Genomic DNA, 17,404 nt, shown 5'->3' on the forward strand with positions numbered 1-17,404 from the left:
GACAGTTGTACTGACTTTATTCCCCTTCACTCTTGTCCTCACCCTCCTGCTATCCCCCACGCACTTGGGCCCCAGACACCAAGGGTCCACACACACACCTGACACAGCTACCTCTGGGCCCCCAATGAGGAGTGTGGTGGCAGCACCTGCCAAGTTCAGAGGCTGAGGCTCTAACTCCAGCCTGTGGTCAGGGGGCTTGAGGCCCACCTCATGTCTCTGCTCACCTCCAGCTGGCCCAAGACCAGGGAGCCCAGGGGAAGCTGGGGAGGGGGCAGGCCCAGGTTCCAGACCCAAGTTCTGGGCAAATGGGCTGAGAAGTCCATCTGGACTGAGGGGCACCCCCCCCACCCCCTCCGCCCTGTACATCTCTAGTGGGATGTGATGATCCCCTGCCCCCTTCCCCACAGGCCCTGGGAAGTGGGTGTGACGCCCCAGTCCCCTTACTCCAATATCCAGGTGCTTGTTAATGTCTTAAAAATAAAAAGGAAAAGGAAAAGCTGGTAAAACAAGAACCCCTACCCATACTGGCACTGCTGAGGTTCCATTATTGCTTCAGACCCTTGTGATCTGGCTGGAAAGGAGCTCCCACCCACACTGGCCTGAGGGGAAGAGAGCATTTAGCACCAGGGACCAGGACTCCTGACCCCACTGGGACAGGGGCCTCCCAAGAGAGGGCTTGGCCATGCCCACCCACAGCTACAAGGACCATTTTGACCAGAGCCCAGGCTGCCTGCTGTCTGGATCCCCACCCTCAGAGGAGAGGCGTATGAGAACAGGAAACCCAAATCTCGGGACAGGGTTTCAACACCAGCTCCCCCCACAACAGCCATCTCCAGCCTCTGCTTATCAAAGTGTGGCCTCACGGGGACCTGATCTGGCCAGCCCCCGCATCCCCCCCTCCCCCCCCCCGCCCTCTCCCCACCCGGCTCACTCACTAAAGCTGTAGTGGGGCTAGCTGGTGACAAGACCACCAGTCCCCACGGGAGACCCTGGTGTCAGCGACGGGGGGTTGGGGGAACCCAAAGGGGTCCCGACCTACAGCACATTGGGGGAGATCAACTTTTTCGGGGAAAACATGAGCCAGCTCTGAAGAGCTGCCAGGCACTGGGTCCAGAGGTTAGAAATAGCAAGGAAGAGGAGGAAACAGAGTGGGGGGGGGGACCCTGAGGACGTCATGGAAGCCCAGAGATCAAGGGGTAGAGGAGAGGGAGCTGTAATAAAGCAGGAGCCTGGAACCCTCAGCCTTGGGGTAAGGGAGCTACACGATTGGGAGCCTGACAGGGAGCCTTCCTCCCTCAGTGAGGGGCCCACCTTCTCTCTCCAGAGGACAGCAGGGGTGTCTGAGGGCATGTCTGTAGGCTCTGGCTTGCACTACTGCCACGGCCCCAAATGCAACTAGGCCAGGGCACTGCCTGCTCTGTGCCCAGAGAACAATCAGGGCTGTGTAGCTTGGATTACGAATCCTCAAATCACTCGGGCTTCTTGGAGCTGCCCACATCTGTACAGAATAAAGTGCTTTGTTTATTGATGATTAAAATGTCCCCAGCCCCCACCCCAGCGCCATGGGCCTCACAAGGAGGTCAGAGGGGTTCCAACCCCCTCAGCCCTTGGGCTGATGGGGCCCACTCCCCCCCTGCCCCCTGCCCCTGTCCCCCTTTGGGCTTACCCACTCCAGCCATGCTTGGGAAGGTGGTGGTGTGGGGGTAGTCGTGGGGGTTTAAGGTGCAGAGTATAACAAACAAAACCGTATAAACACAAAAGGAAAGAGCTTAACTAGGAAACATGTAGCTTATGGAACCTTCCTCCCCATTTTAAAGGCAGGAATAAAGACGTTAAATGACAACAAAAAAGGGTGTCCTATTAGTGCCAGCCTCGTGGGGGCGAGCATTGGGCACAGGCTGGGGCTCCCCCAGAACTCCTGCCCCCACCCTGGGGCCTGAATGTGCAGGTTCCTCTCGCCCACAGTGCTATAGGTGCCCTGCCCACACCGCAGAGGCCCAGGAGGGACAGGGATGCTGGGTTGTGGCCAGACCTAGGAAGATGAGGCCTCTGCCTTCAGAGCAGGGATGGGGACAGACACACACATATCTCTGGTGTGGGAGAGACGACCAGGGCAGCTGGTGAGGGACGGGGTGCTCTGTGAACAGCAGCCCTGCCCCCTGCCCCACTGATAGCACCTTGAAACCTTAAAACATTTTGTCTATGCCTCCTTCTCAGGGCCCTGCCCCTGGTGTTCACCCATTTGCAGGGACTTCGACTGCAGCCCTTGGGATCTGGCACTGCGGGAGCCAGCCCGTCTGCCCACCCAGGGCCTAGCCCCCAGCCCCCTGAGGCCCAGCGGCTTCTGGGGATGTCCTCTCCTGGACTCAGGGACCTCAATGCAGCCTGGTACAGCTCAGGGTCCCTGTGCCTGCTGCCAGGGTGGTGGGTGGGAGAGCAAATGCCTGGGGTCCAGCCCCTGCCTACCCCACTGCACACGGTGCAAAGCTGGGTCTGCAGCCTTCACACTCCGCCACTCCCTCCACAACACGCTCACAGGCATCCAGACTCAAGCTCTGTGCCTCAGTGTCCACAGCCCTCAGACTGGGTCCACGACTCCTTCCGGGGGGGGGGGGGTGGCTGGCACTCCAACTCTTCCCCAGACTCCCCAGGATGAGGGAGCAAGTTAGGGTGCACAAGGGCGGCAGAGATGAGCCACCGAAGCTGACCCAGGCTTGGCTTGGCCCACCCCCCTCCGGCTTAGGCATCAGCAGAGTGACCCGTCACACCTGCTCCCCAGCCCCTCCCTCCCTGCTGCTCCAGCACCCCCCTCACCTGGAGGGCGGTGCTGGAAATAGTTTCCTCTCTTTTCTTTTTCCTTCACTTCCAAGAAAAAAAAAGTAAAGGCTTCAAGGAGTCACTGAAGGGGGGGGGGCCCTTGGGAGTGAGGTGTCCTTCCCCCACGCTGGGGCCACCAGCCTGCAACACTCCCAGGGCCAGGGGCCTTGAGCAGCACGTGTCCGTCCGCCTCTGGAGGTGAGGGCGGCAGTGCCAGGCCAGTGCTGCTGCCCTCCCACAGGAAAGACGAGAGGGCGGGGTGGGGGGGTCCCTCCCAGAGGCGCCCCCCCCACCCGGGCTCCAGGCCCCGCGCACGCGCGGTTTGGCAGTCAGTTGTTGGCGCTCATCCTCCCGCCGGAGTTGGCAGTGGTGGGGAAGAGTGGCGGTGGGGGCGGCAGGTGGGGCGGGGGCGGCAGGGTCTGGGGCAGCCCCGGGAGCAGGGGCAGTGCGTGAGCCGGAGGCTGGGTGGGGGACAGGCCTGGGGCAGAAGGGGGGCCGTCGCTGGCCAAGGGGTGACTGACGCGGAAGCATTTCTCCTTGTGGGCCTTGAGCATGTTGGAGAAGCGGAAGCGCTGGCCGCAGACATCGCAGGGGTAAGGCTTCTCGCCGGTGTGCGTGCGCCGGTGCCGCTTCATGTTGGGTCGGCTGGTGAAGCTCTTGCCGCAGATCTCGCAGATGTATGGCTTCTCCCCTAGGCATCGGCGACGGGCACCGGGGAGTCACTGAGGAGTCCCCAGACCCCAGCTCTGCACCAGCCTCCCCACGCCCAGAGAACCATAGCGGGGCCCAGCCCCGGCATCCGCAGGGCCTCCCTACCCGGGGAGGCAGGGAGGACGGCACCGAGCCTCATAGAGAAGGGCAAACTGAGGCCCGGAGTTGAGAAAAGGGGCATGGCTGGGGCCACCCCAGGCCTCCGGAGCAGGACTGCGAAGGGGTCCCTCCCTGGAGGCCGCCATACCTGTATGGGTCTTCATGTGCTCGTCGAAGTACTGCTTCATGTTGAAGTCCTTGCCACACCACTGGCACATGAACTGCTTGTGGCCGATGTGGATGCTCATGTGTGACCGCAGCTGGTACTTGTACTGGAAGCGCTCATTGCAGTTCTGAGAGTGGGGGGGAGGGGGAGGCCCAGGGGCAGAGGAGGGAGCAGCCTTCAGGAAGGGAAGCACCTGCCTGTGACCGCAGGGCCCAGGGAGGACACACACACCGGGAGGGGGTCCTGGGGTGGGGCAGCACACAGGCAGAAGAGAGGCCAAGGGCAGGCAGGGCCCAGGCGGGAATGGAGGTCAAGAAGTGGAAAAAGGCCACAGAATGGAGGGAGTCCTCATGCTTAAAGCTGAGCTCCCCCCCCCACCCCGCCCCTCGGTCCTTCCTCCTTGTTGGAAGACCTGCCCCCCTATCCCCGTCCACAGCCCTGTCTCTGCTCTGAGATGTTCCTCTCTCCTCCTCTCCAGAAAGCCCACCCCATGTTCCAGCCCAAGGAGACTGCCCACCCTGAATGCGTGGGGGTTGCGTTGGAGCTGGGGTGGCAGAGGGTGGGGGCCGGGGGGGGCAGGCAGGTGGGCATCCAGGTAAAGATGGAGTGGGAGGCAGGGGCCGCAGACACCAGGGTGGGCCCCCCCTCTTTCTGAATCCCGGACTCCACTCCCCACAACTCCCAGTTTTTTAGGCAGCTGCCGCTCCTGCTCCCTGTCCGTCCAGGTGGCCCCCGGGGCAGGCAGAGGAAGGAGCTCACCTCGCATCTGAAGGGTTTCTCCCCAGAGTGCTGCAGTGAGTGCACTTTGAGAGACATGCTTCGTTTGAAGGACTTCCCGCAGGTCTCACAGGTGAAGGGCATGTCCTTGGTGTGGGCTGTGGGGCAGGCCATTATGTCTCAGGGGGATGGACCCCCATGGCTTCTCCCAGGGGCTCGCTGCCTGACCACCTCCCACAAAGGGCCTCCCGGGAGGCCCACCTACTTTAAGGTCTGCTTCAGAGCCTCGGTCCAGGATCTGGGGCTGACTTCAGGGTGAGGGCTCTTCCCTCTGGGCTATGTCTGTCTGTCTGCTCTCAAGTCTGGTCAGACTAGCATGGAGGCCCTCACGTTCTTCAGCCTCTGGCCAAGGCTACTTTACTCCCAAAGCTTTGGGGAGAAACTGAAGGACTCCCAAGTAGGACTGGCCTCGGCTCAAACCCTGGCCTGCCACTGGCTCCCTGCACAGCCTCTGTGGGCCTCAAGCATGCCCTTCTATAAAGACAGGCTAGGAGTGGTACTGAACCTCAAAGGTGGGCCTTACAGGGGTGACACTGAGCAGTCCAGAGGGAGTCAGCTGTGCTCCCCTAAAACCCCGGAGAGGTGAGGACTTAACGAACTGTTCAAGGAAGATCTGGGGGGAAATAACTGGAGCCAGAGCTCAGAGCTGGGGAACTCGAGCCCAGGAAGACTACCAGTTCTGGGTTGCTCCGCACGCTCCTGGCTGAGACCTCGAGCCTGGGGCCCCAGCTCCCAGGTGGCTGGAGAAAGGGGGGAGGGCCTGGCCAGGGCCATATCTCCCTTGAGCCCCAGGCCCCAACTGGGCAAAGAAAGGAGGGGCCCCTGGACACCAGACTTCCAGCCAGGCCCACAGAGGGGAGGGACAGCCATGCCTGAGGCAGAGTAACCCAACACACACTTGGGGGGGCCTCCTTACTGTGTCGCATTATCATGGGTTGCATTCAGAGAAGCCCGAAGCCCTGTGAGGGCCAGAAAGAAGGTGATAAAAAAATGAGAGGCACACCTGTCCTGAAACTGAGGGCCTATGTCTGCCCATACGTCACTTTGCGTGATTTAGGAAAAGGCGCTCCTTTCCCTGGTGGCCACAGCCCCATGCTGTGGCACATAGTCCGGTTAGCAGTGTGCCAGCTGGATTCTGGTCCCCATCTGCCATCTTGTCCAGGAACCCTTGTGCAACGTGCAACCTGTCCAACTATACATGGTAGTCCTGACCTCTGCAGTCCTGTCCAGGCCACGCTTGCCACTGCAAGCAGCCTCCCCAGGCTTCACAGCTGAGAGGGGCCTTTTCACGCTTTCACACCGCCCTTGGATGGGAAGTCCTTCCCAGCACAGCCAGCAGCTGGCCGAGCTCTGACCTCGGGCCCCATCCTCTCCTGGCCTACTCACCAACCATGTGCTTGCGCACGTGGGCCATGGTGTAGAACTTCTTCTCGCAGATCTCACAGGAGAACTTCTTCTCCGCATAGCCGTGCACGATCTTGTTGTGCTCGTGGAGGGACCAGAGCTTCTTAAAAGCTTTACCACAGGTCACACACTGTGGGGTAAGAGGACTTTAGGCCCCAGGTCCTGAGTCAGGACCGTGTGTGACCTGGGACAAGCTGCCCCTCTCTAGACCTCCGTTTCTTCACCTCACCTGTGCTGGCGAGAGAGCCCCGGATGTCCAGCGACCAGCCAAATCGGATGTTCTGGGAGTTGGGGATGGTAATCCACCCACCCAGGGCTGCAGCCTGGGGCCCTCCCCCATCCTTGAACCGAGCAAGGGTCAGGGCCCACCTACACGAGGAAGCCCCTCCTCGGTGCTCATTTTAACAAAGCATCTCTCTACTGAGGGGCCATGGTAACAGGTCTGGTGGAGCTGGGGCACTATCTTTGCTGCCTCCCCCTGGGGGGTCCCAAGCCCTGACCCCGTGGATCCTCGAGGAGATAGGTGCCAAAGGGCCAGGTGGGGGAGACTGTGGGAGGTACCAGGCCCCACGAGGGAACGGAGGGTGGTGGGAACCCTGGGGGCCCCCCTCCTCCTCCTGTCCTACACATCCCTGCAGGACACTCTTCCAGAGGGCTGGAGGAGGTCAGGCTTGGGCAGAAATGGGTCAGGGCGCCCAGCTCAGAAGAGGCACATGCGTCTTTCCCCTTCAGGAGGAAGGCTCAGGTGTGTGCAGGTGGAGAGTCAAAGGGCTGCCTAGCAGGCAGGCACGTGGGAACAGGTGCAGGAGGGTGGGGCAGGAGACCAGGTAACCCCCGGCTAACACTTTCTCCACAGGGCCATGCAATTAGCAATTAGCTCAGGCAATTAGCGCCGGCCTACCTGCTGCCCCATCAATCCCCTCCCAGGTCAGAACAAGCCAAAAGCAGCCAGGCTGGCCCTGTGCTGCCCACACCCTGAGAGGCCAGGCTGGCACACAGGCTGACCCGGGGCCTGGCCACCAGCCCAGCTCCCCTGCTTGGCCCCAGCAGCCCCTGCTCTTCCCAAATTTCTCATCCAATCCCTCTTTCCAGGCCCAGGCCAGCTGGCATCTCCAAAGTGCTGACAGCAAGCAGGGGCTTTCTCCTGCTCGGTCACCCCTTGCTCCATTCAGCCTTTGTGGCAAGTGGAAATGGCGCCCTGTCTGGGCAAACCCTGCCCCACTTTGTCTGTGAAACTATAAATGGTGGTGGACCTGTTGGCCTTCTAGCAGCCCGAGGATTTACTAAAACACGGACTCATCCCTCCCGGCAGCTGGCTATCCGCCAGTCTCAAGTACTCAGACAACTCCCTCCTCTCATCCTCCAAAGCCCATGCTCCCCTTCGCCCCTCTGGCCAAGGGTACTGTTTGTTTCAGTCCTATCTGCACGTGTCTCCACAGGCCAAGCCCGGTTCCGCCCGCCTCCTCCAGGAAGGCACTGGCATTATCCCCACCACCCTGGGCCTGGGCCAGCTCCAGGGGCCAGGGGTAAGTCCGGCTTCCCCAGCCTGTCTGTCTGGGCAACGCAGGCAGCACGACGCGGGGTGCCTGGCCTCAGTGGCCGTGTGGCGTCAGCGGGCCTGCTGCCCCCAGTCCTGCCCCCCCCCACCCCCCCACGGAGCCAGCGGGGCCCACCTGGATGTTGCGCTCGCAGTCTGTCTGCCGGTGCAGCAGCAGCTCGCTCTCCAGCAGGAAGCGCTTGCCGCACTGGTCGCAGATCTGCATGCGGCTGTGGGTCACGTTCATGTGCTTCTCCAGGTACCAGCGGTTGTTGAAGACGCGAGGGCACTTCTGGCATGGGTGGTGCTGCTTCTCTTCCAGCTTCACCTTGGCCCCCAGCCCGTCAGTGGCCTGTGGCCCTCGGGCCGGCGCAGAGGCTCCCGGCGCGGGCTTGGGCCTCTTCCCACCCCGTGGCCTGGTCTCCTCAGGCTCGGGGGGGCCCCGGCGCCGGGCGTTCTCTCGGGACCGAGTGGCCATGCGACCGTGGGGAGGGGGCTCTGCCCTGCTGCCCCGACGCCCCCCCGGCCCCTGCCTGCCCCCTGCCTCCCCCTCCTCCTCCTCCTCCTCCTCTGAGCTCTCTTGATCCTGTTCACTGTGCCCTTCCTCCTCTTCCTCCTCTTCCTCCTCCTGCTCGCTGTGCCCTTCCTCCTCCTCCTCCTCCTCCTCTCCCTGACTGCCACCCTCCTCTTCCTCCTCCTCCTCCTCCTCTTCCCCTCCACTGCCACCACCCTCCTCTTCCTCTTCTTCCTCCTCCTCCTCCTCCTCCTCTTCCTCCTCCTCCTCCTCCGAGTGTCTCTGCAGCCCGTCTTCCCGCCCCAGCACCATGGTGGCCGGGCCCGGGGTGGTGCCCGGCTTCCCCTCGGGCCCCGTGGACACGTGCAGAGTCTGGTTGTTGAGGTTCACCTCCACGATGATCTGGGACTGCTCCCGGCGGCTATAGGTGCCAGAACCCCCTAGCTCTTCCTCCAGCCCCTCCCCGCCCTCCAGCTTGCACAGGCTGCCAGGGGGCCCACCGGCCTCTTCGACACCACCCTCCTTCTCCTCCTTGAAGAAGGGCTGGGCTGGCCCAATGGCAGCAGGCACTGTGCCACCTGCGGCCCCTGCCCCGTCCTCGACACGCACAGAGTAGGGGTCAGGGCCCTCGCGGGCATAGATCTTGGGCAGACCTGGGGCGTCTGCCTCCTGCTTGATGTCACAGTAGTAGGGTGGTGCGGCCGGGGCGCAGCCAGTGGCCGGCTGGGCCAGGGCCACAGCGCTGGGGCCCGGGGGGCCTAGGGAGCGGGCATCCAGCAGCTCCTGGCAGGACGCGGCGATGTCAGCCATCTGCAGCAATGAGGCGGCGCTGAGCACCTCGTGGACGTTGGCCGCGTTGACCAGCAGCTTGGATGTATAGATGAAGTTGAGGATCTGCTGCAGGCCGCCGGGCGCCAGCGCCTCCAGGGACAGCTCCACGCGCTGCAGCTGCTTGTTCTGGGTGAAGAGGGAGTGGAAGAACTGGCTGTAGGCGGCCAGCACGCCCTTGTGTGCCGGGAAGACGCTGCGCTGGGGCACCAGCACCAGGTCCACGTCGCAGAGGTCAGGCTGGAAGAGGCGCTGCTCGTTCAGGCGGCCCATCAAGCAGGCGAAGTGCAGTGCCACGTCCTCCACCAGCGAGAACTCGGCCGCCGGTGAGTCTGTCGTCTTCTCAACCAGCAACTGCGGGGCACAGGGCACAGGTCAGGTCAAGGCCAGCAACCTGGGCAGCACCCACCACCGGGGAGGCAGCCTGCCCATCACGCCTGGCTCCACATTAGGGAGAAAGAGCTGAGGCTCAAGCAAGGATGCGGGGCGGGGCTGGTGGGGGTGGGGGGCGGGACCAGGACTCAAGCCCCGAGCCAGCTGCCCCTTAGAGCTCAGACTCCAATCATGACCTTTGGCTCCTGGGTTAGTAGGTTAGCTTTTCTGGGCCTCTGGCTCTTCCCTGCAAAACAGGAAGTCATCCTGGACAGGGAAGGGGAAGAGAAGGAAAGAGGAAGTAACAGGGACTAGGGTGACCAACTGTCCAGGAGGGCCTGGGACCTAGCGGTTTCCTGGGACGTGGGGGTTTTCTGTGCTAAAACCAGGGCCGATCTGGGCAAACTGGGGCGAGGTGGTCACCTCAGACACAAGCATTGCTACAGCATTTCCTGAGCTCCGTGGATTCTCTCCCTCTTACTCACTCACATGTAGAAATAAAACCATACCTGCCCAAGCCCAGACACCTCAAGAACGAAAGTCAGGCTCATTAGCTCACCGCTCAGCCTCTGGCTGCTACTGCACCCTGGGGGTAGCACCTCAGAAACCCCTCACCTCACCAGCGGAAGGCCTCAGGGTCTGGGCCCGAGGCCTTGCAGAGGTGGAAATTCTTGTGAAGAAATCCAGGCCCAGAGCCTGGTCCCACTGTTCTGCTGGAGGAGGCTGGTGGGATCTAGCCAGCCCTTTCTTAACTGGACCAGTCTGCTGCCCATGGCCTCAGGCCTGGCTGCCAGCAGCTCCCCCTCACACAGGGGTTCTGTGGGGGTAGAAGGACATAGCTGTGTTACCTGTCCACTGTGCTTAGAGACAGGAGCCCCCCAGGGCTTGTCCTAGGCCCTCTTCCCTCTAGGCTCCCAGACCCCAGGTCAGGTACGGTCCAGGCCCGGAGGCTCTAAGATGGCCCCATCTTGGAAGTCACACTACTTTGAAGCCTCAGAGAGACCCTCAAAGTCTGATGGGTCAGATTATCAGGTCCTTGGGCCACATCCGGCACCTGTGAATTGTCCAGAATAAGGGCTGGCTTAATCATCCCTGGCTCCGCCACAGCATCCTCCCCAAAAGGTAGACAGCACACAGGCAGGCTGCCCAGTCCCGTGCATGGGTCCAGTGCACAGATGTTCAGTTAATATCTGCCGACCACCTGCCTGGCCGGACCAACTCCACAGGTTCCAGTTCGGGGCCCTCCTCAGGCCCCGTTTAGCTGGGTCAGAGCCGCCTGTATTTGAGGGTTACCTTGCCCCACTGCCAACACGCCATCAGCTCCTCTCCCCCAAGCACCTCCCTGAAAGCCCTGGGATGAAACCTTGGTTCCATCTATCCAGAGCCTGCCCCAACACCCCAGGACAGTCCTTCCATTGATAGGGCAGCAGTGGGTGGGCCCAGTCTGGGCTCAGGGGTGGTATCTATGTTCACCTATGAGAATCTGCCCCAGGCGTCAGGATGAACCTCAAGGAGCCACAGGGGCAACCTGCTTCCAGATCTGCCCTGGGCCCCACCCTGCATATCCAGGGCAGCATCCACCCCATGCTCTCTCAGATCCCAGTCTGGCGAGACTCTTGACCATGGAGACCATCTTCCTCAAGTTCTCCCACGCCTCCTGCCTCCCAGCCAAGAAGCCAACCATCTGCCCCTCTGTCTCAGGACTGCTAGCCTGTCCAGGCCTGGCCAATCTAACAGGGACATGGTGCCAAGTCCCTCCCATCTCCCTCCTCTGACTCATCCTGATTCATCTTCTGGGACCAAACCCTCCTGCACGGATGGGGAAACCGAGGCTCAGAATGGAAGGATCCCACAAGTGAACAACAGCAGAGCCCCAGGACTTCCAGCTCCTTGCTGAGGCCACCCCTTCCCTGCTGGACTGGACGCCACTCCGTGCACCTCCCATGCAAGGCCCACAAGCTGCGCCTGCCTCCCCAGCCAGATGTGCCAGTTCCCTGAAACTGCAGACATCCCTCCCCACTGGCTGTGCCAGCTGCAGCCAGGTGCACTCCATCCTCAAGTCCAGACCAGGTCAGCCTATTTAAGATACAAGACCAGGGAAGTGGTCAAGCACTCCTGTTGCCCTCAAACTCTCCCAGCAAGCCAGGCTGGGGATGGGGGGGGGGGGGGGGTGGGAAGGAGCCCAGGTGCCAGGGACACCTGCCGAGACTGCTCACCAGGGCTAGAGCCTTCTGCATCTGAAGGATACCCTCTCTCAGCGCCATGAAGCCGCTGGCTCCCTATCCTGACCTCCATGGGGGCCCCGGAATGAAACCTGGGCTTGCATCGGCACCCCCCCCCCACACACACACCCCAAACGCCCACGACAATCTTTATTGCCGGGTAACCATAGGTGGGGCCCAGACTGAGCAAGGGGGCACAGGTTCATGACTTCCAGGCTCCTCTTTTTGGAGAGGCGGTGTCTGTGTCAGCCTCTTCTGCGTTCATGGCCCCACTCCTTTCCCAGGAAACAGGCCCAGAGAGGGCAGAGGACTGGCCCAAGGTCACACAGTAGTCTGGACCGGAGCTGCGGACGTCCCGCCCCAACACACCCGGCTTGGCCCAGTCGCCCCAAATCCCCAAACAGGGCGGCTCCAGCGCCCACGTGGCCCAAGGCCCAGGCGGGAATCCGACCTCCCCCCTCCCCCCCATCACCCAGTCGAGGGCGGCGGCGTCCCAGGCTGGGAGAAGCGCCCCCCTCCGCCCGCGCCTAGCAAGACTTCAGCCTTTCGCGCCTGGGCCCCCACCCCAGGAATTTAACCCCCTCCCCGCCGAGGGCCGCGCCGTAGCGCCGCATTCCCGGCCCGCGGGGACCCGGGAGAAGGGGTCGGGGAGACCGGCGAGGGGGAAGACCCCTCCAGCAACTCCACCCTGAGCTGGCGGGCCGTGCGCTCGGGAGGGCAGAGCGGGCAGGTGGGCGGATAAGCGGGGGGACAGGCAGGGCCTTGCGTACCATGGTGCCGTGGCGCTGGGGGCTCACAGGGCCCCGCGGGATCGCGCTGCCCCCGGCGGCCGGGCCGGGGCCGCTCCATGAAGCGCCGCGCTGGGGGCCGCCCCCGCGCAGGGCCCCGCGACCATGGCCCCCGGGGGCGCGGCCGGGCGGGCGGAGGCGCAGGGCCGCGGCGAGTCCAGCAGCCGAGCAGCTGCGGCCCCAGAGCCTCGGGCGCGGCGGGCGGGGGGCGCGGGGCGCCGATTGGAGCCCGCGCGTCAGCTGGGGCCGCCGTCTGGACGCTTAAAGGGCCAGGCCGCCCTGCGTGCCGGCGGGGGGCGCGGACACGCGTGGTGTGCGCGGTCCCGGTGCAGCCTGCTCTGCCTCGGGCCGCAGGGGACCCCAGCCGGGTCCCACTGCTCCCATCCTAGCGGATGGGCCCCGGCCTCACTCTCTCGCGCCGAGCCCCCTTCTTGCCGGGAAGTTCGTCCGAGAGTCTAATCTCGGTGCCTTCCAGCTGCGCCACAGAGGCGGGGTCGGAGTAGGAGGCGGCCCTGAAATGGGGAAGCTGGGCGCGCCCACTCCCCAACTAGCTGCAGAAATGCTTCCACCTGCTCCCCTGAGCGACCCCAGCTGAGAGACCGAACCCCCGTACCCCAGCCGCGCTCACCACCCCCACCCTCTGGCCTGAGCTGCTTTGATCTGAGGGTGAGTCTAGGATCTCCAGCTAGCCCTGCCCCCCCCCCACCCCCCTTCCCCAGGACATCCCAGAGCTCTTTTTACTCTGTGCTGGTTGGCCCATACCTACCTGGTGGCCTCCTCTGGATTTCCACAGGGCAGGGGCCCGACCCCAGCTGCAGCGACCAAGCCGTTAACGGTGGCCGGCCCAGCACTAGGGAAACGCAAGATGAGAGGAGTGGGGGCCAGAGGCCCAGGCCCCACTGTGCCCCTCAGTCGTGTGACCTGACCACTGCTGAGTAGCCTCCCTGCTCAGTCTCTGCTGGCCTGCGGAATGCTGCTCTGGCACGGACACCAGTGGGGGCAGGGGGCTAGCTGTGCTGCCAGGAGGCTGCAAAGGAACGCTGCCAGGCTGAGCAGGCGGCAGGGTGGGGACCGCAGGGCGCTGGCCTGGCAGGGCCCAGGTGGCGGCTGGGCCACCAGGGTGGACAGGGGGCCTCTGTGGGCCTCTCGTGTGGCCCATGTCATCATTCAGGGGCCTTTCTGTGCCCTCGCCCCACCCCAAGCTGGCTGCTGCCCCGTTTGGGTCACTGTGATAGTGCCCCTGTCCTGGCAATACCCACACCCCTCACACATGTGCCCTTGTGCTTACACAGCAGCCCCTGCCCAGCTGTCGCAGTATCCCCTGGGTTTGCCATCTTCCTCATGAGTGGGCAGGGTCTCTGGGGCCTGCTCAGATTGACTTGGTTCTGGGTGCCGGGAGAGGGAATGGAACAGAGGCAAAGATCCCAGGGCGACACCGTCAACAAGTCTGATGGTCTTTTGCAAGACCTCCTGCAAGGGCCTCCTGACGCTGGGGCCAGGGAGAAGACATCTCAGGGGCAAAGATGGGGGCGACCAAAGAGTGCCAAGAGGAAGGGGAGGAATGCACATAGCTAGATGCAGCGTGGGAGAGACCCCAAGTGAATAAAGACACGGGAGGAGAGGTGGGGGCACAGCTGGGGACATGCCCCCAGAGGCGGCCACTGCAGACACCCTGCGTTTCTGTGGCCATGGTGGGTGCACAGCCAGCTAGCTCAGCTCCCAGAGGCTTCAGGCTGAGGCCAGGCCAGAGCTGGCCAGCATGTGGGACCAGCTGGTCACCTCAGGGCTGCTTTCTGCCTCTTCCTTGGTTCCAACCCGCTTCCTCATCTGATTCAGTGGGTCCTTGCACTGACCTGGGAGGGGGCAAGGGATGGATTGTGTACCCATTGCTTGGATTAGGACAGTGAGGCCCAGAGGAGTACAGATAATGCATCCAGGCACCAGTGTCAGGAGCCAGGGAAAGGGGAGGCTGGGAGAGTGTGGCCTCCCCTCGGGCTGGGAGGATCCTGGCAGAGAGGACTGCAGGGTCCTTATGGGACATGATGGTCCTCATGGTCCTCATGGGACCCATGAGACACCCTCATGGGTCCACTTTCTGCCAAAGCTTGGCAAGGGGTGTGGCCAGCCTAAGTAACGAAGGTGGGGCCCCTGGCCCCTTTGGGATTGGCTTTGGCTGTGGCGGTCAAGCCAAGGAGGGGCTGGAGTTGGGGTGAGAAGAGAGGGAATGGGGGCTCAGGCTCCCTGAAGACCACAGCTGTTTCCCTCTTGCTTCTCTGGCCTACAGCCCATCTACTGGGGAAGCCCGAGGGCGCAGCCAGCTTTGGGAGAGGCTACTGGCACTTGGGTCACACGAGACTGCAGCAAGGGGCTGTTTGAAGAGCCCGGTATGGTGGGCTCAAATGGGGCCACCCAAACTGTGCGAGGGCAGTCCCCAAGCTTGGCTGGGGACACCAGGCCCACCTCTTCTGATCCTGGAGAGAACAAACAGCCCAGAGGTGGTTGGGGGATGTGTGCACGCACACTTGCACAGCACAGGACTCAGCCTCCCTGGGGTGCGGGAGGCTGTGTAGCTGCCGTAGCTGGGATGGGGAAGAACAAGAGTGGACAGTGTCAGAAAACCGAAGGGGATAACACAGCGTGAAGTCAGTGGGATGGAAAGGGATGTTCGAGCTACCCACCAGAGGCTGACCCAGGGCCCTACAGGGACGGGAGCACAGAGCTCCGGGTGTGGAGTCGGGGGGGTGTTGCCCCTGTGTTCTGCCTCCACTGAGCGCCACACTAATAGGCTACAGCTGCCGGGGTGGGGGCCTAATTCAAACCAGCAGGTTGCCTCGTTCCCTCCTGCTGTGTAAACGTCATGGCCTTGGCATGCCTCACCAGTAGCTTCCAGGATCCTCTCCCTCCCTGTTGGTTCAAGGGACTGTGGGCTTCTCATTGGTGACTTGAGCCTGGCCCTCCACATGAAACCTGTGGGCTCCTACCCTCCTCCTGGGGGCGATCCCAGGGCCCGCGTCCCTGGGCCTTTGATGTATGCTTGGCTCTAAGCATTTAATTCTCCCTACTTCCCAAGAGGGAGGCCTTGGTATCCCAGATTTTCAGATGAGGAGCTGAATTATAAAGGTCAAGCAATCTAGTTAGTTAACAAACTAGAGAGTGGCAGAGCAGAACTTGAACCCAGAAAGTCTGGCTCTGGTCCAGACCCCTTATGGACTATACCACAGACTCGTTGCTCACAGAGGTCCTTTATCTCTTCAAAATAAAATCAAACTAGGCTGGAGGCATTGACATTAGTGGGGTCTTTGGCAGCCTTTCTCTGGGAATCTGGCCTGCTGGTAGAGAAGTTAGTTGCAGGAGGACCCCGGTAACCTGGGGCTGGGGGAGTGGCAGCCCAGGCCTCCATTCCCTGTAGGCCCTCTGGGAGGCCGACTCCTCTCCAGACGGGTCTGGGAAAAGGATGGGCACCACAGATTCCCATGCCCAGTTGTGCCAGTTGCGCGCACCCTCTTTTAGGGCTTAAGAGCCGAGGAATGGGCAATCCACGTCTTCTTGGTGCAGATGAGCCGTCAGAGGCCCAGGAACAGACAGGATGCGGGGGTCTCTCCCGCAGCTTGAGGTCACTTTCTTTACCTTGATTTCCTCAGGGCTCTATGCCGGTTCAGACACAACAGTCCTCAGGCTGGCCTGGGTCCTGGGGCCGGGCTCTGAAACTCAGTTCAGCCTGCAGAGCTGTGAACGGTGGGCCCAGGGTCTCTAAGGGGCAGAAGTACTTGGCCTGAAGCTCGGCACAGCCCCACTCCGGCCTTTTGATTCACAGGGAGGAGAAGAGAAAGGGGCAAGGGCACTGCCTCTGCCCTCTACTGAAACCTTTAGAGAAAACAGACCGTTAAAGCCTCCTGCCCCTTTGTGTGTGTGTTGTGGCAGTGTGCTCCCCTGGCCTCACACACACACAGCATCAGGCACTGACTGGAGCTGCCCGGAGCGGGTCCTGAAGACGGGCAGGTGCCCTGCTCTTCCAGGGTCCCCCCTCCCTACCCCTGTCCTCAAAGGACTTCTCCCTGCCCAGCAGGATTCCTCTCCGCTTGCTTCCCAGCTCAACCCCTCACAAGTGCTGCATGGGACTTCTTTGTAGAAACCAGCAGAGCCCAGGCTCTTCTAGCATGTGAGGCATGGCTTCCGGGCCTCACCTAGTCAGCTAGTTTGCATCACCTGCGTGGCAGGTTTCTCTCTACACGGACTACAGTTTCCTTTCCCTTCCCAACAGTGGTGTCCAGCCAGTTTTCACTTGTGATAGGGACATTTTTCTTGAATTCTCTTACCTCCTATTTAACGCCTGGCTAATTCAGAACAGTCAAGGCCAAAATCCTTGACACGTTTCCCCCCAGTGCTGCCCAGCTGATCAAAATGATCACTATGAGAATGTGAACACAATGCTGGAGCTCACTAAAAAAGAACCTCACTTGGGGATTTCCCTACAGTAAAAAGACTCTGAAGTTTTCTTTAAATTTTAATGCATCCAGATTGGACTATTGTCAGGGATTGCCTGACTTGGGGGTCTACTGTTAACTCAATTCTGAAAACTGAATCTCTGCAAGTCTTACTGTGAGAAGTTATGAGGTATTCACTAAGAAAATACAAATTCCTCTGAGTCCCGAGGAGAAAAAAGTTAATTGTACTTGCCCTGCAAATTCTCATGTGGACACTAAAAATATCACCATGAATGTTTTCTCTAAGAGCCAGTGCTCTGTGCCTAGTGAACTGGTAGAGAGGGAAGTGTGGAGGCCGTGGGTGGTTCAGTAGGTAAGTGTTCTGTCCCCAAGGCAGCAACTCCCAGAGAAGATGGGACATATTCCTTCCTCAGCAAAGACCTCTGTATGCAGGTCACCTCGGCTGAATGACAACAACGGAGCCTGGAGGAAACCTGGAGTTTGCAGGGCAAGAGAGACCAAGCACCATCACTGAGCAGGTGCACCATCTGGGCAGGTGAACATCTCTGCCTGCAGTGCCTCTCCGGCCCCACCTCACGCCCCGCCGATACTCAGCCGCCAGATGGAGACGGACAGCAAAGACGAAGTCTCTTTGCCGCCTGGCTCAGCAAAGAGACTCAACGTTTTCTTTTCCATTTCGGAAAGATTACTGGAAGTCTGGACGAGTAAAGAGAGATGAAACAGG

The 17,404-nt window shown here is 61.5% G+C and overlaps 1 protein-coding gene and 1 long non-coding RNA gene across 4 annotated transcripts; one reads left to right on the forward strand and one right to left on the reverse strand.

Annotated features, from left to right (window-relative positions):
• On the reverse strand, positions 1-13,115 carry ZBTB47 (zinc finger and BTB domain containing 47). 3 transcript variants are annotated; one of them, XM_045436994.1, is made up of 6 exons: positions 13,002-13,115; positions 7,648-9,207; positions 5,957-6,104; positions 4,553-4,668; positions 3,776-3,920; positions 1-3,508 (listed from the first exon to the last, which is right to left on the reverse strand). In XM_045436994.1, exons 2-6 carry the CDS (start codon positions 9,124-9,126, stop codon positions 3,147-3,149), a joined length of 2,250 nt encoding a protein of 749 aa, XP_045292950.1. In that variant the 5' UTR covers positions 9,127-9,207; positions 13,002-13,115; the 3' UTR covers positions 1-3,146. The 3 variants fall into 3 exon arrangements, with proteins under 3 accessions (XP_045292950.1, XP_045292949.1, XP_045292951.1); XM_045436993.1 differs by lacking the exon at positions 13,002-13,115 and adding an exon at positions 12,218-12,420; XM_045436995.1 differs by lacking the exons at positions 1-3,508; positions 3,776-3,920; positions 13,002-13,115 and adding exons at positions 3,928-4,036; positions 12,218-12,420.
• Positions 12,550-17,404, forward strand: LOC123575947. Its single transcript, XR_006701111.1, has 2 exons — positions 12,550-12,901; positions 17,113-17,404. It is a non-coding gene; the product is annotated as an uncharacterized LOC123575947 (long non-coding RNA).

The sequence above is a fragment of the Leopardus geoffroyi genome, chromosome C2 (genome assembly GCF_018350155.1).
Source record: "Leopardus geoffroyi isolate Oge1 chromosome C2, O.geoffroyi_Oge1_pat1.0, whole genome shotgun sequence".
Classification (NCBI taxonomy): domain Eukaryota; kingdom Metazoa; phylum Chordata; class Mammalia; order Carnivora; family Felidae; genus Leopardus; species Leopardus geoffroyi.

Coding starts and splice junctions, on each gene's coding strand:
- ZBTB47 (XM_045436993.1), bottom strand. Junction 6,105..7,647: donor ACTGCGAGCGCAACATCCAG/GTGGGCCCCGCT, acceptor CTTACCCCACAG/TGTGTGACCTGTGGTAAAGC. Junction 3,509..3,775: donor GCACATGAAGACCCATACAG/GTATGGCGGCCT, acceptor GCCGATGCCTAG/GGGAGAAGCCATACATCTGC.